The sequence below is a fragment of the Rhinatrema bivittatum genome, chromosome 9 (assembly GCF_901001135.1).
Source record: "Rhinatrema bivittatum chromosome 9, aRhiBiv1.1, whole genome shotgun sequence".
NCBI classification, from domain to species: Eukaryota; Metazoa; Chordata; class Amphibia; order Gymnophiona; family Rhinatrematidae; genus Rhinatrema; species Rhinatrema bivittatum.
Genome location: NC_042623.1, coordinates 234,854,982 through 234,879,081, shown reverse-complemented (window position 1 = coordinate 234,879,081; position 24,100 = coordinate 234,854,982). Strand labels below are relative to the sequence as shown.

The following is a 24,100-nucleotide window of genomic DNA, read 5'->3' as shown; positions in this document are numbered from 1 at the left end:
CCAAGGCCAATCGGTTCTTCAGCCACTGGAGGGAGCACGGCGCAGAGGGCGTGGATGCTCTGGCTCTACCTTGGCCAGCGGACGTCCTTCTGTACGTGTTTCCCCCGTGGCCACTGGTGGGGAAAGTTCTCAGGAGAATCGAGCTCCACCGGGGACCGGTGATTCTCGTCGCTCCCGAGTGGTCGCGAAGGCCGTGGTTCGCGGATCTCATCAATCTAGCGGTGGACGGGCCCCTGCACCTCGGTCATCTTCCTCGTCTCCTCCGGCAGGGGCCTGTATATTTCGACCAGGCCAATCGCTTCTGTCTTGCAGCCTGGCTTTTGAACGGCGTCGCCTGAGGCGCAAAGGTTATAGGGAGGAGGTCATCTCCACCCTGCTGCGAGCCTGGAAGCAGTCGACTTCTCTGGCCTATGTGCGCATCTGGAAAGTTTTTGAGTTCGCGTGTACGGAGGCGGGTGTCCCTGCGCGCTCCACCTAGATTCCTTTGATTCTTTCTTTTCTTCAGAAGGGTCTCTCTAAGGGCCTCTCCTTCAGTTCTCTACGCGTTCAAGTCTCTGCGCTCGGCTCTCTCCTGGGTCGGGTGGACGGTCATGTCTTAGCAGCTCACCCTGACTTGATTCGTTTCCTGAGGGGTGTTAGACACCTCCGCCCCCCCTCTCGGGCCTCGTGTCCGTCATGGAGCCTCAACCTAGTCCTTCGTGCTCTCTGTGGGGCTCCCTTCGAGCCTCTTCGCCACGCTACGTTCAAGGATCTTACTCTAAAGACTGTCTTTCTGGTCTCTATTTCCTCTGCTCGCCGTATCTCCGAGCTTCAGGCGCTGTCCTGTCGGGAGCCCTTCTTGCGTTTTTCGGATTCCGGGGTCTCTCTCAGGACGGTTCCTTCCTTCTTACCTAAGGTTGTCTCCGCTTTCCACGTCAACCAGTCGGTAGAACTCCCCGCGTTCTCACCGGAGGAGGTCGCGGGTACGGCTGGTGGTGACCTCCGTCGGCTGGATGTCAAATGAATCTTGCTTCGTTATCTCCAGGTCACTAATGACTTCCACGTATCGGACCATCTCTTCGTCCTTTGGAGTGGTCCCAACAGGGGTAAGCAGGTTTCTAAGATCACGATTGTGCGTTGGTTGAAAGAAGCCATTTCCTCGGCATACCTTTGTCAAGGTCGTCCGCTTCCTGAGGGTCTGAATGCCCATTCCTTGCGTTCTCAGGCTACTTCGTGGGCAGAGAGTCAGTTTGTCTCCCCGCAGGAGATTTTCAGGGCTGCCACTTCGACGTCTCTGCACACTTTTGCTCGGCACTACCGTCTGGATGTACACGCTCCGGTGTTCGGTTCCTTTGGGCGGCAAGTGCTTTGAGCGGGACTGTCTCGGTCCCACCCAGTTTAGGGAAGCTTTGGTACATCCCACTGTCTGGACTGATCCGGGTACGTACAGGAAAGGAAAATTAGTTCTTACCTATTAATTTTCGTTCCTGTAGTACCACGGATCAGTCCAGACGCTCTTCCCTGTCTGTCTTTTCTCGAAGCTTGTTTTCTTGCAGGTCTGCAGATTTTCATATATTTTTGTGCAAGATTACTGAGCAATTACACCGGAAGCCTTGGTCTTTTCTTATACCAAGTTGATGCAAGAGCGTATAGGTATACCATGTTTTTCTACATTATTCTATTTTTGCTCTGTTGAGCTTTACAGTTTCTTGCTTGATCCTATTCTTCGGTTTGTTGTTTTATGCTTTGACATACGTTATACTGAAGGGGTAGAGGATAGGCTCTTTCCTGATATAGGGCATCCTTCAAGTTTTAGTCTGTCTCCACCTGCTGGAAAGGAGGCTCAACCCACTGTCTGGACTGATCCGTGGTACTACAGGAACGAAAATTAACAGGTAAGAACTAATTTTCCTTTCAGCCCTCTTTCAGTTTTAGTCCTATAGCATTTTTTTTGTAAATAAGTGCCTGTTTAAAGGTACTGTGTTCTATATTTTTTGTGTTGCTAACATGAAAATCATTGCTAGCATTTGGTAAATGTTTGGCCCTGCTTCTGTGTAATAATCTGTACTCTTTGTATTTTGATTCTAGGTTCACTTCTTTAACAGCTTTTTTCACAGACAGCTGGTAACCAAAGGATATAATGGTGTAAAAAGATGGACTAAAAAGGTATGTTTGCAATGTCTGAGAGGCGGGGGAGTTGGTGGTTTCTTACAGCTCATTTGGAATCTGGTGTGGGATCCAGTGCTATAAGGCTTCATTCAAAACAACCTGAGGGGTGGGGTTTCCCTTGTTTTATATGTTTTTCCAACTCACTCAGAAGAGTCCTCGCTGCAGCAGTTTTCAGCTGAGAGCCATGCACCAGGGCTTCTTCTGGAATTGTGGGCTCTACATCTGTTCTTTCCAGATGCCTGGGACTCCCCCCCCCCCCCCCCCCCCCCCAAGCGGCTGTGAATGCTCCCTCTGCATCATCATTGACTAATCTGGGAAGTGGGAGAGAGACCTGGGCTGTGAATTAAAATCCAGGTCCCTCCGCATGGCAGGATATAGCACTGCCACTGAGCCAGCAGGCCATTTCTTTAATTAAATGTTATTTCTAAAGAAGCTTTAATGTTAATGTGAGAAAACCAAACAAGCAAAAAATCAATAGGAGATAAAACGGGAACCAGAGAAACAAAGCAAAGAAAACAGAGTGGTTGCAGCAAATATACTACTAAAGTTATCACTATAAGCCAAACAAATTATTCAAAATTTATGATGTTCAGAGAAAGCTTGTGTAAAGACACAAATCATGTAAAGGAAGAGCAGAAAATTAACAGTATAAATCCAGGGCTGCATATGAGTTTATGCACATAACTAATCATCTTTAGCCTTCTGTTTTCCAAAAGCCTCTCGTCAACGTAAAAGAAGTTTGAGGAAACCATAAGAAAATGAATACTTTCCTAGCGTGTAGCAGATGGACTCAGGACCAATGGGTATAGTGTACTCCTGATAGCAGTTGGAGACGGATCAGATTTCATCTGAAGTCAGCCCTAGTACATATACCCCTGCAGGAAGTGTAGCTCTTCAGTATTTTCTGTCTCCATAGCAGTTCGGGACTCTATGCACGCTAGCACATCGTTAGAGTAATTTAGCAAAGAAAACCAAAACAAGAAGAAATCTTACCTCTACAGACGAGCCCTGCTCTCCTGCGGTGACACCCATTGGGTCTCTCCCCCAGTTGAGAATTCCCGAGGTGATTTCCGCGATCCCTCGGATGTAAGCCTCGGTCTGGCGGCCTACCCTCGGCGGGGACCTAGCCCCCAACATCTGGTGAGGCTGAGAGACAGCGGGTGCAACTTTGAGCAAGGCAGTGAAGGTATTTTCCCTCTCCTCCTCCCCCCCCCCCCGCAGCCGGAGACCGCTCGGAACGAGACCGGGAAGCGCCGAGACAAGGTAAGGTAGAAATCTATTTAAAAGTCTCCGGTCTCCGAAGCTCGAGGAGTCGCACAGGTCGCCAGCCGGGACCAGTGCCACCGGGTTGATCTGCCCTAGGAGGGCTAGACCCCGGTCAGATCCGAGGGTCCTCCCACGTGGAGACCCTCCGAGGTGGTCGCCATATTGTGCGCGTGGTCGCCGTCACCATTTTGATCTGTTCGCCCCCGAGCCGTGCGCACAGAGGCGAGCCGTGCGCACAAATACCTTGTGCGCACAACGTCGCGCGCCCAAGTACCGTGCGCACAGGCATGCGCTTACTGTGCCGGGCGCAAAACTTTGATCTGAGCGCACAGCAGCGCGTACATCTCCCTAAGCGCATACCAATCCTATGCACACAACTTCGACGCACCGGAGCGCATAACTGTATTTTACGCGCACAAGCCATGGCACCACCGGAAAAGAAGCTCAAGGCTCAGGGCCTTTGCCCAGCATGCCACATTAGAGCTGCAGCGCATGAGGAGGCCACGGCCCTGTGTATACAGTGCGAGGAGGCCCTGGGGGATCCAGCCCATTGCCCTCCCCAGCCGGTGCTGGGTTCCAGCTTCTCAAACAGTTCGCTGGACCTAGCGCCTCCCAGCGGGATCCTCCCTCAAATGGGGCTCCCCAGGGACACAGCACCTCTTAATTTAGACCCAGCATCTATCTCCTGGGTGGAATTCTTCAAAGACCTGCATACCTTCGTCCACATGCAACCGGGGCCTCCGATAATACGGCCACAACCTCCACCAGAGGACCTCAACATCCCGGGACCCTCTATGCCCAGGGAAGTGATTCCACCGCCCAGAAGCCCCACCTTCTGGGACACGGACAACTCAGATGAGGAATCAGAACCCCTGGAGGAAGGGGAATTCCCCCCGGGGACAGAGCCCCACCGAACCATGAGGCGCTTCTTCACCAAGGACGAGCTTCCAGACCTGGTCACACACAGCCTGAAGGAGCTTGCTATCCCGGGCACAAGTGCCTCGGGGGAACCTAAGACAAATCACCTACTAGAGGGACTCCATCAGACCTCCCATCATTTCCCACTATTACAAGCTGTACAGCAGCTAATTGACCTGGAATGGGATGCCCCGGAGAATACGTTCAAAGGGGGGGCGTGCTCTGGCAGCCATGTACCCTCTGGACCCAGCTGCCAAAGATCTCATGGCATGTCCGAAAGTGGATGCCATGGTCTGTGCGGTTCGAAGCGCACTACTATCCCAGTGGAGGGAGGAGCAGCACTCAAGGATGCTCAAGACAGACGTCTGGAATCCATCCTCAAACAGTCTTTTGACGTCTCTGCTATGTCTCTACAGATCGCGGCCTGCTGTGCCGTGGTGACACGCGCCTGCTTATCACAGACCAGGAACAACACTCCTGGGGAAGCCCTGGAACCAGCAGTATCATTCCTCATGGATGCCGCTTCTGATCTGGTGCGCACCACAGCTAGAGGAGTGTCATCAGCTGTGGCAGCCAGAAGACAACTCTGGCTCTGAAGCTGGTCGGCCGACGCATCTTCCAAAACGAGACTCACAAGGATGCCCTTCATGGGAACCCTCCTGTTCGGAAGCGAACTAAACTAGCCAACAAATGGGGCGAATCCTCACTGCCGAGGCTACCAGAGGACAGGAATAAGAGAAACCAGCGACCCTTCCCCCGAACTTCCAGGGGCAGAGGATCACAGCACTTCAACCCATACAGAAGCACATATCAAGCAGCTCGCCCCGCAAGCAGGAGCCATTCCTTTTGGAACAAGCACAACAAAAGGGGAGCCAGCCCAGGCCCCAGCCACACCCCACAATGAAAATCAGGGATATTACCTTTGAAGAAGGCGTACTGCCATAGGGGCAGGCTTGCCCTATTCTACCAAAGATGGGTCGAGATAACTTTGGACAAGTTTGGTCCTAGCCATCATTCGAGAGGGATATTACCTGGATTTCCACCACCTCCCTCCGGACAAGTTTGTGGAATCCCTCTGCCATGACCCTTCCAAGAAGATGGCAGTGGAAGCTACACTGACCAGATTGCTAGCCTTAGAGGCTATAACACCGGTGCCCGCACAACAAATAAATACTGGACATTATTCCATCTATTTTATCGTTCCCAAGAAAGAAGGAATGTTCAGGCCCATCCTGGACCTCAAGCCGGTCAACCGCCACCTGAAGATTCCTCACTTCCGCATGGAAACCCTATGCTCGGTAATAAGGGCGATACAACCAGGAGAGTTCCTTACATCCCTGGATCTGTCAGAAGCCTACCTACACATTCCGATCCATCAAGAGCATCAGTGTTTTCTACGCTTCACGATCCTGGACCGTCACTACCAGTTTCGGGCACTACCATTCGGGTTAGCCACAACACCCCGGACGTTCACCAAGATCATTGTGGTAGTGGCAACAACACTGAGGAAGGAAGGAATCCTCGTACACCCTTATCTAGACGATTGGCTGATCAGGGCGAAATCCCCAGAGGAAAGCCACCAGGCGACCAACAGAGTCAAAACTACTGGAGAGCCTCGGGTGGGTGGTCAACACAAACAAGAGCTGTCTGCAGCAATCCCAATCTCTAGAATACTTGGGAGTCCGGTTTGACACCAAACAAGACAAGGTCATCCTGACACCGACAAAGAGATCAAAACTGATGACCCAGCTGTGAACCGTGTTGAGCGAGCTTCGCCCCACGGAATGGCATCCACACTGGAAGTAGTGCCATGGGCAAGATCTCACATGAGACCCCTACAGCGCTCACTACTATCACGATGGAATCCGCTGTCCCAGAACTACACCGTATGTCTTCAGCTCCCAGACAAAGTTCGGATCCAACTACGATGGTGGCTACAAAAAGGCCATCTGAGCCAGGGAGTGAGATTATCCTCACCAACCTGGATCCTGCTCACCATGGACGCCAGCCTACGAGGATGGGGAGCACACTGCCAAGAGCTAACCGCCCAGGGGCAATGGAACAAAGAAGAGTCGGGATGGAACATCAATCGCCTAGAAGCCCGGGCAGTCAGACTAGCCTGCCTACGGTTCGGTCACAGACTCCAAGACAAATCAGCCAGAGTAATGCCAGACAACGCCACAACAGTGGCCTACATCAACTGTCAGGGAGGAACCAGAAGCCAACAGGTGTCTCTGGAAATAGACCCCCTAATGTCATGGGCGGAAGCGAACCTTTAAGAGATCTCGGCTGTCCACATTGCGGGGAAAGACAACGTTTCTGCGGATTACTTCAGCAGAGAAAGTCTAGACCCAGGAGAATGGAGGCTGTCGACCACAGCATTCCAATTGATAGTAAACCGTTGGGGAACATCAACCATGGACCTCCTGGCAAACTGGTCCAACGCCCAAGTGCCCAGCTTCTTCAGCTGCAGGCGGGAACCCAAGTCCCAGGGAATCGATACCCTGGTACAGACCTGGCCACAGGAAACTCTATTATACGACTTCCCACCGTGGCCCCTATTGGGCGCAATCATCCACAAGATAGAACACACCACAGGGGACCAGTACTTCTAGTGACCCCGGACTGGCCAAGAAGACCATGGTACGCAGACATGTGAAGGCTGCTGATAGGGAGCCCCCTCCCGCTACCTCCATACAGAGACCTGCTCCAGCAAGGATAGATCCTCCACGAGGATCCAGCTCGATTCTCTCTTACAGTCTGGCCATTGAGAGGACTTGCCTGAGGAAGAGGGGATACTCGGGGGCAGTAATTGACACCCTGCTCCGAGTACGCAAGTTCTCCACAATCCTAACATACATAAGGATTTGGAGAGTATTCGAAGCTTGGTGTGAGGACCGCGACATCGTTCCACTCTCAGTCAAAATTCCTGCGATTTTGGAATTCCTGCAGAAAGGACTACAGAAGGGATTGTCTCTCAACTCTATCAAGGTAGAGGTGGCCACATTGTCATGCTACGGAACCAAGAGCGAGAGCGGCAGCATAGCCTCTCACCCGGATGTCTCCCGCTTTCTGAAAGGAGTCAAGCAGATCCGACCACCCCTAAAGTGGCCGGTGCCTCTTTGGAACCTCAACCTGATCCTAGATTTCTTAGCAGGAGCCTCCTTCAGACCTATTCGCGGCCTGTCTCTCCAACTATTAACATTGAAGACAGCCTTCTGGGTGGCAGTCTGTTCGGCCCGTCGTATCTCCGAGCTACAAGCACTGTCCTGCCGGGAGCCGTTCCTCAGACTCACCCCGGGAACCATCCAGTTACGCACAGTCCTGTCCTTCCTCCCCAAAGTGGTTTCTCACTTCCATCTCAACCAAGCCATCTCGCTACCATTGCCAGATGAGCATAAGAATTCGGAAGAGTCTCGCACTCTATGCCCCTCAAAGTCGACAAACTCCTAGTCTGATACCTGGAAAGATCTGAATCCATACGAAAGACGGACCATCTATTCGTCCTTCACAGTGGGAAGAAGCAAGGGGAAGCGGCCTCGCAAGCAACCATAGCCCGCTGGATCAAAGAAGTCATCAAGGCGGTCTACGTAGAAGCAGGCAAGCCACTGCCTTTACAAGTCAAGGCCCATTCCACTATAACCCAGGCAGTGTCCTGGGTGGAAACCAAGATGCTGTCACCCGCCAAGATCTGTCGGGTGGCGACATGGTCCTCCATCCACATCTTCTCCAGGTTTTACCGCCTGGATGTTCAGGCTCGAGAGGACACAGCAATTGCAAGGGCAATACTAAGTGGGCCACGGGCAGCCTCCCACCTGGTTCGGGGAGTAGCTTTTATACATCCCATTGGTCCTGAGTCCATCTGCTACACTCTAGGAAATGGAGAAATTATTTACCTGATAATTTCGTTTTCCTTAGTGTAGACAGATGGACTCAGCATCCCACCCACGGCTGCCATTATTCATGAAATTCTCGAGTGACATCCTCGAGAGCAAGTGATTCACGGGTAAGCCATGCTTTCCTCAAACTAGGACACCCATCCTACCGGGTGTCGACTTTTCTCGGTTGAGGGCACTGGCGGTCTCCAGCTATAACCAATTAAATTAATCAAGTTAACCAAGTTATAAAGTTAATCAAGTTATCCAAGTTATAAACTTAATCAAGTTATTCAAATTATTCAGTCATACATATATCCACAATTGCTTTTCGAGGAGAATACTGAAGAGCTGCACTTCCTGCAGGGGTATATGTGCTAGGGCTGACGTCAGATGAAATCTGATCCGTCTCCAACTGTTATCAGGAGTACACTATACCCATTGGTCCTGAGTCCATCTGTCTACACTAAGGAAAATGAAATTATCAGGTAAGTAATTTCTCCATTATAATAACATGCTGTGTGTACGTGTTTTTCCAAAATTCCCAATCAGGAAACATGTCTCTCGGCACACAACTGCAGGATTCTTAATTATAGTACAACCATAATTCAGCAAAGTGTCAACCTTCTCCTGGGATAACATTTTTAAAATAAAACTCTCAAGGTAGCTGGGTAGAAAGGATTCTTGTATCGGGCTAACAAAGCTAATAAAATTCAGCCATTTGTCATTTTTAGGGCAGGAAAGATGTTTTGTGCAATTCATTAGCTATTTATAGATTTGACCATAGCAAAATGTCACTTAAAAATCTAAACAGGAAGCTGTCTCATATTACCTTGTTCTGATGTTTTATTTCAGGTGGATTTGTTCAAAAAGAGCCTCTTGTTAATCCCCATTCATCTGGAAGTCCACTGGTCCCTTATTACTGTGAACATCCCTGATCGAATTATTTCATTTTATGATTCCCAAGGCATTCATTTTAAGTTCTGTGTTGAGGTAAGAGACTATTCAGATATTTGGAGCATAAGATTTTGCCATACTAGGTCAGACTGAAAGTCCTGCATCCTGTTTCCAACAGTGGCCGATCCACTGTCAAATACCCCGTGGCAAATCTCTGGCAAATACCCAAAACATTAAATACTCATTCTCTGTATGACACAGATCAGTCCAGAGTCCTGGGTTTTGCCTGCCTCCCTGCCAGCAGATGGAGACAGAGAAAGTTTTACTGACACTGTATATAACCCAGTGTGTGACCTGCAGTCCCTCGGTATTTCTCTGTCTCCAGCAGATGGTAGATGGTGCACAACCTACAGTTCTGCAGTTAAGAAGAAAGGGAAAAAATTAGAAAGTAGGAGAGAGAGAGAACCTTCCTCCCAGGGGGTTGTTAGGTCCTGGTGGGACCATTCCCCTTGGTTTGAGGTGGATGAGCTGGGGGTTGGTGACCCTTTAGTATGCTTGGTCCTTAGATCTGTGGGTGTAAATCTGGTGGTCCAGATCCTTTTCCTTTTACGAGGCTGCTGAGGTGGCTTGAGGCTTTGTGAAGCAGTTTGGCAGCAGCATTTTTCCACTTGCAGCTCTGTGTTCCAGCCTAATCCAGGGAAATATTCTAACCTTGTTTTGGCAATAAAGTAAAAAAAAAAAAAATTGGGGCAGCTGAGGTATTATTTTTAGACCACTTTGTTTTTCTTCTCAGCGGCAGTGTGTGCGAGGTGGGTGGCTGTTAGGGTAAGGATCCCCTGGCCACGTGTAACATGGTGCGAGGCTCGGTCTGCCGAACTTGCGGGTCGGCTCGGTCACGGCTCAATCGGGTCAGATTGTATGCTGGTTGTTTGGGCGGTGAGGAGACCTGCCGTCGCAGCAAAAGAAAAAAACAAAAAAAAAAGCAAGCTCCCATTCAGGAAGATCAGGCAGACTGCAGCAGCGAGTCAAAGCTCATGGCTAATGGTGCTGAAGAGCCGACGGCTTCAGAGTGGCAGGCAGAACAGCTTTGGGTGGTAGCTGGGGAGCAGTCAGATCACAGTGGCAAGTCAGCGCACATGGCTAATGGCGCTGCAGAACCGACGCAGGAGCAGTGGAGCTCATGTTGTCACGTGCACAGCTCGGGCCCAGTTGGTACGCGGCCTCTGGGTCTCTGTGGAGAGGTCAGGTCCCAGCGGGGCTACCTTGGGGACGACAACACGAACTTAGAGAAGCACTGGGAAAACCGCGGGCTGGTTCCTGCAACCCCAGAAACGGTGGCCATTTTGGCAGAAGCATTAAGAGCTTCGGGGGAGATAGGGGATCCACTTCTACCCTTTCCCCGGCTGTCAGAAGTCCTGCAGGAGCACGCCTTTGGGTTTCTGAGTCTTTGGGCTTCTCATGCCAGGAAGGTAGCAAGGGGGGAAACATCCGTGTCCCCACAGCAGGGCACAAAATTGCCCACATCCTGTTAAAAAAAAAAAAAAAGCCTGAACGCATCCAGGGGAATTTTACATTTGGCTTCATGTAATACTAGAACCAATTGCATATCCATCTAGACAAGTTTCAAATACTAGATACTCAGTTGATTCTTTCTTATTGCCTGTCCATAAGATTGTTGTTATTTATTTGTTGTCTTATTATGCCTTATTTTTAATTCAATTTTGTCCAAGTTCACTCGCCTGTTCTATGTAAGACTCATATGTTTAGTCATTCTAATGTTATATGTAAACCGAAGTGATTAGTAACATTGTTACCAGAACCTCGGTATATAAAAATGTTAAATAAATAAATAAATAAATGTCCGTGTAGTCCCTTGGACGAGGGACCAGAGGAGCGAGCTGTGGAGTAATGTGGGATGGATTCGCTGCAGGCTGGTCGCTTGATGTTCCTTTGGCTTAGGTCATATGGGGTGAAGTGCAACAGCAGGAGATTTCTTTAGGTCTCAGTCCCAGTGAAGAGTCCCATGCGAGCCAAAGGACAATGTGTTGTGGACATTCAGCATGTTCTGAGATTTCAGATTATACAAGGTTTGCACCCTGGGATTCCCGGATGCCTGATGTGACGGGTCCAACCAGGGGCATGGAGAGGTCTCCTGAAGAACATGAGGAAATCCATCCTCATGTTCTTCAGGAGCAGGGCATCAAAGTTCACAGGTGGACTCTGACCTGCAGAGAGCTGATACTGTTTCGTTCTGGGATGGCTGGCATGTTCCAGCGACAGCTTTTATTTTTCATAAGTTAATTAGGTAACGGGATCCGCTACATTGGAAGATGTGTAGCTTCACCTCAGGAGGAGGTTTGGAGCCTTGGCCCTGAATTTAAGGACTGCGATTTGCAGCAGTTTTATGCAGGGAATATGTCTACGTTGGAGTGACAAGCTGCATCAGGTGCTGCAGCGGAGAGAAAAAAAGGTTAAAGCGACTGGTGTATGGCACACATACTTTGTGCAGCCTAGTCAGGTCATCTTTTGGGATCAGGATGTCTGCGAGGTCGACCAGGAGACTGCTGTGGTTTGTGGCTGGTCGGGAGAGATGGTCCAATTCTCGACTGGGAGCTCTTCCTTTTAAGGGTAGTCTCTTGTATAAAGACGACCTGGAGCATTTGGGAGAGTCCAAGGTGCAGGTGCCAAAAAACAAGTCTAAGGGTCTTTTCTTCTGGCTAAAGGTTCTTCAGGTCCTCACAGGCAAACCGCGGCCATTGTTCAGTCCTGGGGAGGCACCTCCTTGAGACAATCTAGAAACAGGCGGAGTAAGGTCTTCACAGTGTATTGAGGACAGTATGAGTCAGTTGCCGTCGGAGGGTGTTTCATGCTGTTTTTTGTGAAGAGTGGCCCGAAATTAAAATGAGCCAGTGGTTCCTAAAGGTGTTAAAAGATGGTTATGCATTTTTGAATTTGCTCGTCTGGTTTGAGACGCTTAAGTGATTTTCACTTGTGCTTCTCTTGCCAAGTGGTTTACTGTTCAGGAGATGCTGGATAACTTCTGGCAACCAGAGAGGAACAATGAACATGTTGATGTTCCATTAGTTTTCATCGTGCCTCAGAAGGAAAAGACATTTTCATCCGACTTGTGGTTTGGAGAAAGATAAGTGTGGCTCTGATAGTTCTCCTCTTTTTCAGAGGAGAACTTTGGTCTTTCTGGCTTGGACAAAGATTTATTTCCTGGCGTGTAGCCATATGGACTCAGAACGAATGGGTATAGTATCCGCGTACTAGCAGTTGGAGACGGATCTGACGTCAGCACGGGGTATATACACCCCCACAGGAAGCGTAGCAACTCAGTAATTTCCGTCTCCAAAGCAGTTTGGAGAGCCTGCACGCTCGCTGAGCGTGTTTTCCAAATCTACTTTCTATTTCTACTTTCTTTCAACTACGAAAGACGGACCATCTGTTCATCCTGCACAGCGGGAAGAAGCAAGGTGAAGCGGCCTCGCGGCCCACCATCGCCCGCTGGATTAAAGAAGTTATCAGAGCAGCTTGCGTGGAGGCTGGGAAGTCTCCGCCTCTACAAGTCAAGGCTCATTCTACCAGAGCACAAGCAGCATCTTGGGCAGAATCCAGGATGCTGTCGCCTGCAGAAATCTGTAAAGCGGTGACGTGGTCCTCCCTCCATACCTTTTCCAGGTTCTACCGTCTGGATGTCCGGGCCAGGGAGGACTCAGCATTTGCGAGGGTGGTACTACATGGTCCTCAGGCAGCCTCCCACCCAGGCTGGGAGTAAAGCTTTTGTACATCCCATTCGTTCTGAGTCCATCTGGCTACACGCCAGGAAATGTTGAGATTACTTACCTGATAATCTCCTTTTCCTTAGTGTAGACAGATGGACTCAGCATCCCGCCCAGCTGCCTGTGTACATGGGTTTCACCGATTCAAGGTAAGCCATGTCATCTGTTTCCATAAGAGCGTACACCCCCCCAGTTGTCAATGCCTTCCGGTTGGGAATGCTGGCGGTCTCCAGCTACTATCAATCGGTCAGGGGAATCCTGTTTCACTTTTCACTGAGCATCAGTACACACATCCATAACAGCTTTTGCAAGGAAGATTACTGAGTTGCTACGCTTCCTGTGGGGGTGTATATACCCCGTGCTGACGTCAGATCCGTCTCCAACTGCTAGCACGCGGATACTATACCCATTCGTTCTGAGTCCATCTGTCTACACTAAGGAAAAGGAGATTATCAGGTAAGTAATCTCAACATTAGCATATAGCCTTCAGGTCAAAGCACCAGCAGTTTTCTGAAGTTTTGTTTTTAGGGATCATTGTCTGTTTTTCAGCTTTCCTGTTTGGCGTCATGTGACTTTGTGAATGTGAGGATGGTTGGGGTGGCGGCTCTACGTCGGGAGCGTGTTCTGGTGCATCTGTGTTTAGATGATTGGCTTTGCTGAGCAAAGTCAGGTGATCTCTGACAGCAGTTGGTCAGCACATGCTGAGACGGTTGAAGTCTTCAGGCTGGACGGTGAATCTAGTAGAGAGCCATCTCGTTTCCAGTCAGACCCTGGAGGGTCTGGGGGGCTTTGTTCAACAGGTCAGATTACACATTTGTTGGGGGGGGGGGGGGGGGGCTTGTCATAACTTCTTGTGACTCCTGGGTCAGTGGTATCTACCTTGGAATTGGTGCCCAGTGGACTCCATAGTTGGAGGTCTTTTATCTTCCCCTTCTGCAAGGACCAATCTGGAGTGTGGTGTAATTACTCATTACTGAGGCCAGCCTTTTGAGCTGGGGTACAGTGTGTCAGCTTCAGTTGGCGTGGGGCCACTGGTCCAAGAAAGTGACTATTTCTTCTGTTGGTCAGTTACAGATAAGAGTGCTGCAATGCACATTGCTTGCCTTTCGGCCACGGTTGCGTAAGGAGAGTCCTATCGCTCAATGCAGCGAAGGCGTTCTACATCATCTGGCAGGAAGGAACCCAGCGTCCGGTGGTGACTCAGGAGGCCTGGCGGTTGTTTCTCCAGGCAGAGCTAAAGGAGGCCCAGGGGTTGTTCTCTGGGCGAGTTCCACTTGAAGACAATGAAGGCATCTCACATCCCCAGGGTATTCAAGGTTCTGGCTCATTTTCTCCATCTGAGAAAATTAGACCCTGGGGAGGAGACAATGTGTCTCATCCACCAGAGATGAGGATATCCCTATATGGACTTAATGGCAACCAGACAAAACTCCAAGGTAGCAACATCCGCCAAGGAAAACATGATGTAGAAGGTTCGACACTCTAGTTCTACCATGGCCTCAAAGAATTCTCCTTTGTTTTCCTTTGGCCTCCATTGGCCAGATGTTACACCAGATAGTGGACCATCCAGGCAACGCCAGATAGTAAAGCATTCGGGCAATGTAATTCTCGTAGCTCTTTGGTGGCCTTGTCAGCGGATCCGCTCAACATGGCCTTCGACATACTGCTGAGATTCAGCCACCTTGTGGATATTCTCCATCAGGGCCCAGTATGTTCACACTCGGCTGTTCTCTTCTGTCTCGTAGCTTGGCTTTTAAGAAGAGAAGTTTGGCATGGATGGGATATTCTGTAGCAGTTATTTCCACTTTGTTGCAGGCCAGGCAATTTTCTGCATCTTTAGCATGTGTTTGAGTTTGAAGGGGCTGCAAGTCCTGGTGTGTGACTATCAGAGAGCAGCTAGTTCAGACCACTGTATTGCATATCTTGATCTTTCTCCAAGAAGATTTGGTCAAAGGTCTGCCCTTCAACTCTTGATCGTCTCATTAGCGGCCTTGGGTTGACTCCACGGTAAGATGCAGGAGTATCCTCTGTAGGCTAGTCCGGATATCATGCGCTTCTTTTGGGAGGTTAAGAATTTGCGTCTTCCAGTGAGGAAGATTTTGCAGTCATGGAGTCTTAGACTGGTACTACGAGGAATGTGTGAGGCTTCATTTGAACTCCTTTGGAGGACATTAAAGCTTGAGCACTTGAGAGTTTTTTTTCTACATATCTTGGATTCATGGATATCATTGCATATGGTACTGTCCTTTCTGCCCAAAATGGTTTCAGTGTTCCCTCTTAGGCAGTGGAACTTCCATCCTTGACAGATTTGGAATTCTCCTAGTCTTTTGTGAGGGGAGATTATGCACTTTGATGTTTGACGAGCATTTTTTTGCATTATCTGGAGGTTACTAATGCTTTCCGTAAGTCGGTTCTTCTTGTTATACTCTGTAGTGGTCCAAAGAAAGGAGGCAAAGCCTCCAGAGCTACAGTCGCACAGTGGCTGAAAGAGACGGTCGGATCGACTCATATTTTCTAAATGTTGTCCTGTGCCTGAGGGTTTGAGAGTTCTCTCGACTCATTCTCCAGCAATTTCTTGGGCAGTGTCCCAGTAAGTGTAGCTGCAGGAAATTGGTAGAGTGGCTATTTGGAGTTTGCTACACACTTTCGTCAGTCATTATCACTTGGATGTCGGAGTTCCAACTTCCATAATCTTTGGTGAGAATGTTCTACGATCTAGACTTTCAAGGTCCCACCCAGTTTGAGGGAGCTTAGATACATCCCAGGAGTCTGGACTGATCTGGGTACATACAGGGAAAGGAAAATGTATTCTTACCTGCTAATTTTCGTTCTTGTAGTACTACAGATCAGGCCAGAGACCCACCATGTTAGTAAGGGGAGAGTCTTCCACTCATTCTGTTGGGTATATATACTGTAGAATTGTTGGAGCTTTTCAATGCTATTCTCTTAAGTTATATTAGAAACAAGTTTTCCAGTTTGGGCAATCTCCTCTTCCTCCTACTTGTTGGGAGGGAAACATTTTGTTTAGGTTTTAATTGGTGGTGCCTTCGCCTTAGCTTGGGTACAGGTCAATACTGAGAGATTGCAGGTGGCATATGTAATGTGTCAGTAAAACTTTGACTCCATCTGCTGGCAGGGAGGCAAAACCCAGGAGTCTGGACTGATCTGTGGTACTATAGGAATGAAAATTAGCAGGTAAGAACCCATTTTCCTTTCATCACTAGCTGTTTTTCCTGATCTAGTCTTGTTAGGTGGTGACTTTGCAGCATTTTGTTTTTTTGCATAGTGTATCTGGTGGAAACATTTTCTCTTCCAGCATTTTATTTATTTAAAATATTTATAGCCCACATTATTCAATTCAACTTGTTCTAAGCGTTAACATTGTTGACAGACAGAATGAAACATAAAGCCAATACAAACATAATTTCAAATAGAAATCATATATAAAACCCAATCTTACAAAAACTAAACAGGAGTATTAATAGTAAAACAGTGAGTTCATCATTCTCCTGAAAGAAATTCTAACATTTTCTGGAAGAACTTTATTCACTAGACTATTCAGTTTTTGAAGTTGTACAAGGGACAAGGAGAGAAACTCTGTGATGCAGCAAAACCCTTTTTATGTTCACACATGACACAAAGCTGTCAATTATTTTTTCATTAGGTAGAAACATTAAAAAATGCCAGTCAACGAATACATTATCTTTCTCTCCCAAGAAAGTCATTTCTAAAGTATATGCATCAAGTTCAGACTAGCAAATATCCCTCTCAAGCTTGGCAGCCATGGGCCACTTATTGATAAAAACTGGTGACCAAATGAATTTTTTTTATGGCTGCTATTGTATTTCTGTCCACTATGCAGATGTCATATTTTCCTTGCATAAAATTGGAAATCTGATTTCTGAAGCAGCAGTGGAAAAAGTAGTGAATCTGTAGTGTCCTCCTTACCTAAGGTGATCTTAGGTTTTCAGCTTGTTAATTTCCTTACTAGTGTTTTAGATCAAAGGAGTGGAAGTCTATATAAATTGGATGTATGTAGAACCATTTTGAACATAACATAAGAACATGCCATACTGGGTCAGACCAAGGGTCCATCAAGCCCAGCATCCTGTTTCCAACAGTGGCCAATCCAGGCCATAAGAACCTGGCAAGTACCCCAAAACTAAGTATATCCCATGCTACTGATGCTAGTAATAGCAGTGGCTATTTTCTAAGTCAACTTACTTAATAGCAGTTCCCTGTAGTACCCGGATCAGTCCAGACTGCTGGCAGATGGAGACAGAGAAAAACTTGAAGGGCACCCCCTCTTAACACGGTGTGCCACCTGCATCCCTTAGTATTTCTCTGTCTCCAGCAGATGAAGGTGGCAGAACCTGTGGTCCTCTAGCTTAAAATAAATAAATAAAAGCAGGGGATTTTTTCCCTTTTTGTTCTAGTTTAATTGCCTATGTTAGATAGAGCAAGTTTTTTGAAACACTTTATTTAAAAAAAAAAAAAAATAGAGAACTGCTGTTCCTCCTGGGGGTTGTGGAGGTCCTAAAGGGAACATCCCCCCCTGGATGTCGGTAGGCCGAGCTAGGGGTCAGTGGCCCAGTAGTTCGTCGACCCAGTGGGAGACTGCTTCTTGCAGAGGTGAGTATCGGTGGTCCCTCCCTCTTCCTTCCCAGGGATGCATAATTCCTCTGGAGGGCCCGTTTAAAAAAAAAAAAAAGAGTACGGGCAGTGGCTACCGTTAGTTTCTCTTTCTCACTGCTGCTTCTTCTCCCGGGTCTGTGCAGCAAATTTCTTTTGATTCATGTCTCCTCCCGCCATGCATGAATGGACTTCTCCAAGAACTTATCCAAACCTTTTTTAAACCCAGCTACACTAACTGCACTAACCACATCCCCTGACAAAAAATTCCAGAGATTAATTGTGCATTGAGTGAAAAAGAACTTTCTCCCAGGACAAGCAGGCTGGTAGTCCTCACATGTGGGTGACATCAGCAGACGGAGCCCTATCATAGAAAACGTTTCTGTCAAAGTTTCTAGAACTTTTGACTGGCACACTGAGCATGCCCAGCATGCCATAATCCCTGTAATCACAGGGGTCTCCCTTCAGTCTCTTTTTCTCCGTGCTACAGTTTGCCTTGCGGTTAGGAGCTCTGTGAGAATTCTCTCACTACTTTCCCTCATGGAAAAACTTGAAGTTTACTTCACAAAAAGGTTCCCTCATATAGGGGTCTCCCATCGCAACATCATTTTTTCGTCGCTTGGTGAGTAATTTCCACCGTCTTCTGTCGGTTCCTGCTCCCCTTTCCTCGGTGTCCGCAGGCCATCGACTGTTTTCGCGGCCCATTTTTTCATCATGGCAATGGGTTTTAGAAAATGCCCAAACTGTCCCCATACCATGTCGTTTGCTGACCCACATGATGTCTGTATGTTGTGCCTTGGCTCATCACGTTCGTCGACGCCCAAGCTGTGCTCAAATGACCCTGAAGGGCAGGCGTGCCAGCCTAGACAAGATGGAGTCCCTTTTCAAGATCAAGCTAACTCCATAGACGTTCACCCAGTCGTCACTGGCAGCAGCATCGATAAAATCCATTGATAAACCTTGCTGGGAGCACCAAGGCACCGGAGACCATCCATCACCGACAACATCTAAGGCATCGTCTTCCTCGGTGCAGGAGAAAGACCGAGCACCGAGGGGAAACACCGTCACCGACACGATTCCACTCCTGGAGCCAGCACTGACACCGCATTGGCTTTGATGGCTACTGAGCCGACTGCGAAGAGGACACGGGGTAAAGAGCCACCCAAGATACCGAGGCGATCCCCACCGATATCTGTGCCGGGTACTGAGCCCCCACAGACTCCTGTGGAGGTGCCAGTAGCACCTGGCCTGTCTCCCCCTGCAGCTGCGTTACCTATACCAGCTTCCAGGGAAGAGCTGGACATACTTGTCTGACAGGTGGTTCTCGTTCCCTGTACATACCCAGATCAGTCCAGACCACTGAGTTTTGCCTCCCTTCCAGCAGATGGAGACAGAGAAAAACTTGAAGAGCACCCCCTATTATCCTGGTGTGCTACCTGCATCTCCTCAGTATTTCTCTGTCTCCAGCAGATGGAGGTGGTGCAAAACTGCGGGCTTCACCTTTTGCTGAGGTGTGGACAGATCTCTGGAAAAAAAATTATTATAACAGCAGATCAACCAGGCTAATCAGGAACACTCTCCCAGGGGGTCGGCAGGTCCCAGTGGGGCTATCCCTCATGGTCGCAGGGTCCAAGGAGCTGGGGTTGGTGACCCAGCAGGGCTCCTACACGGTAAGGCAGCAGGGGGGGATTACCAGTAGTCCGGTCCCTCTCCCCTCCTATCCCCCTAAGGCTTAGACTGATTAAAATAAATAAATAAAAATAAAAGAAAGGGCTGCACAGAAGCAGAGCAGCCTATCAGTCGTCTTCTGATAGCTGCATCCTCCGGCTACGTTCGTTTTTGTAAAAAAAAAAAAAAAGGACAAAAGAGCCAGTTCCTTTTGGACGGTCTTGGGGTAGACAGGCCAGTTTGGGGGGGCAGCGGCAGCAACGGCATTTACCTGCGGGAGCACTTGTCTGCCTGGGTGAGAGCTTTTCCTCCAGTTTTTCTCGGTTGAAGGAAGCTATTTCGTCAGCATACATTTGCGGGGTCGGCCGGTCCCGGCAGGTTGAAGGTGCATTCGCTACATTCTCAGGCCGCCTCATTTGCGGCATGCAGTTGATTTCCCCGCAAGAAATCTGCAGGGCAGCAAACCTGGAAGACGTTGCACACTTTTGCTCCTCATTACCGTTGGATGTACAGGCCCGGATGTCAAACTTTGGCAGCTGAGTTATTCGAGCGGGACTCTCAGGGTCCCACCCTGGGTAGGGAAGCTTTGGTACATCCCAGCAGTCTGGACTGATCTGGGTACGTACAGGGAAAAGGAAATTGGTTCTACTGCTAATTTTCGTTCCTCTAGTACTACGGAACGAAAGTCCAGACGCCTGCCCTTTTTTCCGAATGTTTTTTGTGAATCTGCTCTGGGAATTTGTTTTTACTAAGATATCAGAAGAAGATAAGTTTCTCTTATTCTACTGATTAATGACCTATTACACAATTTTGTTTAATGTTCCATATTTGCCTGTATTGCCTTTGGTTGATCTGCAGCGTTGATCTGCAATATTACTAGTTTCTTCTTTGAGACTGTTTATTGAGGAGATGCAGGTAGCACACCAGGATAATAGGGGGTGTTCTTCATGTTTTCTCTGTCCCATCTGCTGGAAGGGAGGCAAAACTCAGCTGTCTGGATTAATCTGTGGTACTACAGGAATGAAAATTAGCAGGTAAGAACCAATTTTCCTATGCCTCCGGGAACCTTCATCCACCATCTATGCCGGCCCCCATACCGGCACAAACACCGGAGCCATCGTTCTTCACACTGCTGCTCGACCACCTGGATACACTCATCGGTGCCCTTCCGACCCAACCTTGGCCATCAGTACCAAAACGACCTACTGAGTCTCGAAACCCCCGATACCCATTCCAGGGTCCTCGGAAGACGAAGGCAACGGACTCCAGTCCTCTTCCAGCTCCGCTTCCACCGATGCCGGAACGGGTTCCTGGTCCATCAGGGTTCTCGGGATCGAGACGCCCACGATTCCCCTCTGTCATAGATGCCACCGAAGTCTCCGTCAGTGCTGTGCATCCTCATCGAGAGATCCGTCGATGCCATCACGTCCTGGGTAACAGGTTTTTTTCCCTCCCTCGGGATCTCAGCTAGAGACCCCTTATAACCCATGGGAGGATGTTGGCACCGACTCTTCTACGGAAGACATACTTTCAGAACCATCTCCTCCAGAAGAAAGGAGACGTTCTCCCCCAGAGGACCTTTCCTTTGCCAATTTTATAAAGGAAATGTCAGACAATCCCTTTTGAACTTGTCATCGAAGAAGACAAATTGCACAACACATTGGAAGTCCTCCAATTTGTAGATGCTCCCAAAGAAATTATGGCCATTCCCATCCACAAAGTACTCTTGGACCTCCAACATCGTCTATGGGAGCACCTTTGCACTGTCCAACCTGTTAACAGAAAGACAGATGCAACTTATTTAGTCCAACACACTCCAGGGTTTCAGAAACCACAGCTACCCCACCAGTTAGTGGTGGTGGAATCGGCACAGAATAAAGCAAAAAGACTGTGCCTCCCCCATTCCTCGCTCCCCCTGGAAAAGCCCCAAATTTCTTGGACGTTTTGGGTCGAAAGTCCTTTCAGGGCTCTATGCTAGGTCACGCATAGCAGCCTATCAATTATATATGACACAGTACCAGAGGAACCTGTTGAAAGCAGGTCCAAGGGATAGCGGACTCTCTGCCTCAACAATAACAAGAAGGTCTCAGAAGCCATTCTCCAGAAAGGCTCGAGGCAGGAAGAGGAAAACATGAGGTCAGGGCTGCATACGATTCCTTCAAGACGGCGTCTCGCTTATCAGCTACAGGAATCAGTGCCAGAAGATGGGCCTGGCTTAAGGCATCTGACTTGCACACAGAATTTCAAGACAAACTCACAGATCTTCCCTGCATTGGAGATAATCTCTTCGGTGACAAGACACAGTGGCTCCGTTAAAAGATCACCACAAGACCTGCGTCAACTTCCACAGTTCTCCTCAGAACCCTCCTTCTGCTCGAAAAACCGCCAGGAGGAATACAGAAGGACCCCTTTTATCGCTCATGCAAATACTACCCACCAACATCTTGCATGAGACCTTCCAGACCTCCACAAAGGGGACAGCCACGTCAAACTAAGGCGTCCAGATCTTAGCCAGCCCGCAAATGGGCCCAGCTTCTGGATTTTGAAACCTAACCAAAGAACAGCAGCCACTTTCTAAAATCCAAGACCAGATTTGCCAGTAGCAGGTCGGCTACACCACTTTCATAGCCAACTGGCACAGCATTACCACAGACCAATGGGTTATATCCATCATAACCCAGGGATACCATCTAAAACTTCCTCATGGTACCCACCGGATTCACCACCAAATCCACTGTGGATGCAAAAAAGAGAACTATCCACCTTACTGACTGCCAGGGCTGTAGAAGTCGTTCCCCTGGCACAGCAGGGCTGAGGGTTCTACTCCTGCTATTTTCTAATTCCAAAGAAATCAGGTGGCCTCCGCCCCATCCTAGACCTCCGCAATCTCAACAAATTTCTACAGAAAGAAAAATTCAGGATGGTATCCCTGGGCACCATGCTTCCCCTTCTGCAAAAAGGAGATTGGCTCTGTATCTCTGGATCTTCAAGACGCCTATGCTCACATTCCAATATCCCCACATCACCGCAATACCTGCGATATATAGTGGGGACAACAACATTTTCAAGTACCGGGGTTCTGCCTTTCGGCATCCCCGTGTATTTACAAGTTCCTAGCAGAGGCAGTGGCCTATCTACGCAGAAAGGCATACACCATGTTTCCTTACCTGGAAGACTGGCTCATCAAAAGTCAATCCAAGCAAGGAGCCCTCAACGCTCTCAAACTCACTATCAATCTGTCTACACTCGTTGGGTTTTCTCATTCAATTACCAGAAATCCCACCTAAATCCATCTCACCTCCCTTACCTTCATCAGAGCAGACTTGGACACCACAGTTGCAAAGACCGTCCTGCCCAACGACCTTGCAGATACGCTCTCCAAACTAGCTATATCTTGTGCACGAAGAACACAGCCTCAGCCCCATACAATTCCTCACATTGTTTGGGCCACATGGCTTTCCACGGCCCACGTCACTCCTATGGTCAGGCTTGCCATGAGAATAACTCAATGGACTTTGAAATCTCAGTGGCTCCAAGCCACTCAACCCTTTCATCCAGGATCCATGTAACCTACCAGCTGCATCTATCACTTCTCTGGTTGACAAACAAATTCAACTTGATGACAGGTCTACACTTCCAGCAACCAGTTCCACAAATGATTTTAACCACAGACGCATCCAACTTGGGTTGGAGAGCTCATGTGAACAATCTTCAAACTCAAGGGACTTGGACTCAACTCGAAGCAATGTTTCAGATCAACTTCCTAGAGCTTCGAGCTATAAGTTATGCTCTATATGCGTTCAAGGACTGCCTTTCACACAAGACTGTTCTCATACAAACAGACAACATGGTTGCAATGTGGTATTTTAAACAAGCAGGACGGCACAGGCTCTTATCTTCTCTGTCAAGAAGCTGCGCAGATCTGGGCCTGGGCCCTTGCATACTTCATGCATCTATGAGCCACTTATCTTGCAGGCATACAGAATGCAGTAGCAGATCACCTCAGTCGACAGTTCCATCCTCATGAGTGGTCTCTGGATCCTGTGGTAACGAGGAGAATCTTCCAGAGTTGGGGTCAACCAACAATCGACCTCTTTGAATCCGAATTGAATCTCAAAGTGGACAGATTCTGCTCCCTGCACAGACAACAAAACATGTTAGCCATGGATGCATTCGCTTGCCCCTGGAACACAGGCCTCCTATATGCGTATCCCCGATACCGCTCATACCCAAAAACTCTCGTTAACTACAACAGGACAAAGGGTCAATGATACTCATAGCCCCATATTGGCCTCGACAAGTATGGTTTCCCATGCTTCTCGACCTCTTGATCAGAGAACCAGTTCACCTGGGCTCAGCGCCCACTCTCAGAACCAAGGCATGTTATGCCATCTGAACCTTCAGACCCTATCCTTCACAGCCTGGATGTTGATAAGCTTGATCCTGCAACCCTCTCAACCTTTCAACCTTCTCTCAGTGCTTGTAGCTTCCACGAAAGCCTTCCACACGAAAATCCTATCGTTCTAAGTGGAACTAATTAACCTATTTCACTTAGTTGCAGTTCAACACTGCTCTCTACATATGGTGGGGGTGGAAGGGAAATTTAATAAAAAGGGTTACTAAGAGTCAAGAGAACAGATAAGTATGTGAGAGAAAAAATTTTTTTAAAACGTGCGAAAGCTTGCTGGGCAGACTGGATGGGCCGTTTGGTCGTCTTCTGCGTCATTTCTATGTTTTTGTGCTTAATAGATTACCATATGGTGCACGCATAAAGGTATCGACCCTTTTTCCTGCCCTATTCCATCTCTTTTAGACTATCTCTGGCACCTTTCAGACTCTGGTCTCCAGACTTCCTCGGTGAGGGTACACCTGAGTGCCATCTCAGCGTACCACAAGGGAGTGGGGGATGCCCCA

The 24,100-nt window shown here is 48.6% G+C and overlaps 1 protein-coding gene across 4 annotated transcripts in view; it reads left to right on the top strand.

Annotated features, from left to right (window-relative positions):
• The window catches only part of LOC115098813 (sentrin-specific protease 5-like), a 103,656-nt gene that overhangs the window by 61,701 nt on the left and 17,855 nt on the right, over window positions 1-24,100 (top strand). For all 4 annotated transcript variants that reach the window (XM_029615787.1, XM_029615789.1, XM_029615790.1 and 1 more), the window contains 2 exons: window positions 2,068-2,145; window positions 9,063-9,200. In XM_029615787.1, the coding sequence (XP_029471647.1) occupies window positions 2,068-2,145; window positions 9,063-9,200 (216 nt within the window). The remainder of the gene's footprint in view (window positions 1-2,067; window positions 2,146-9,062; window positions 9,201-24,100) is intronic.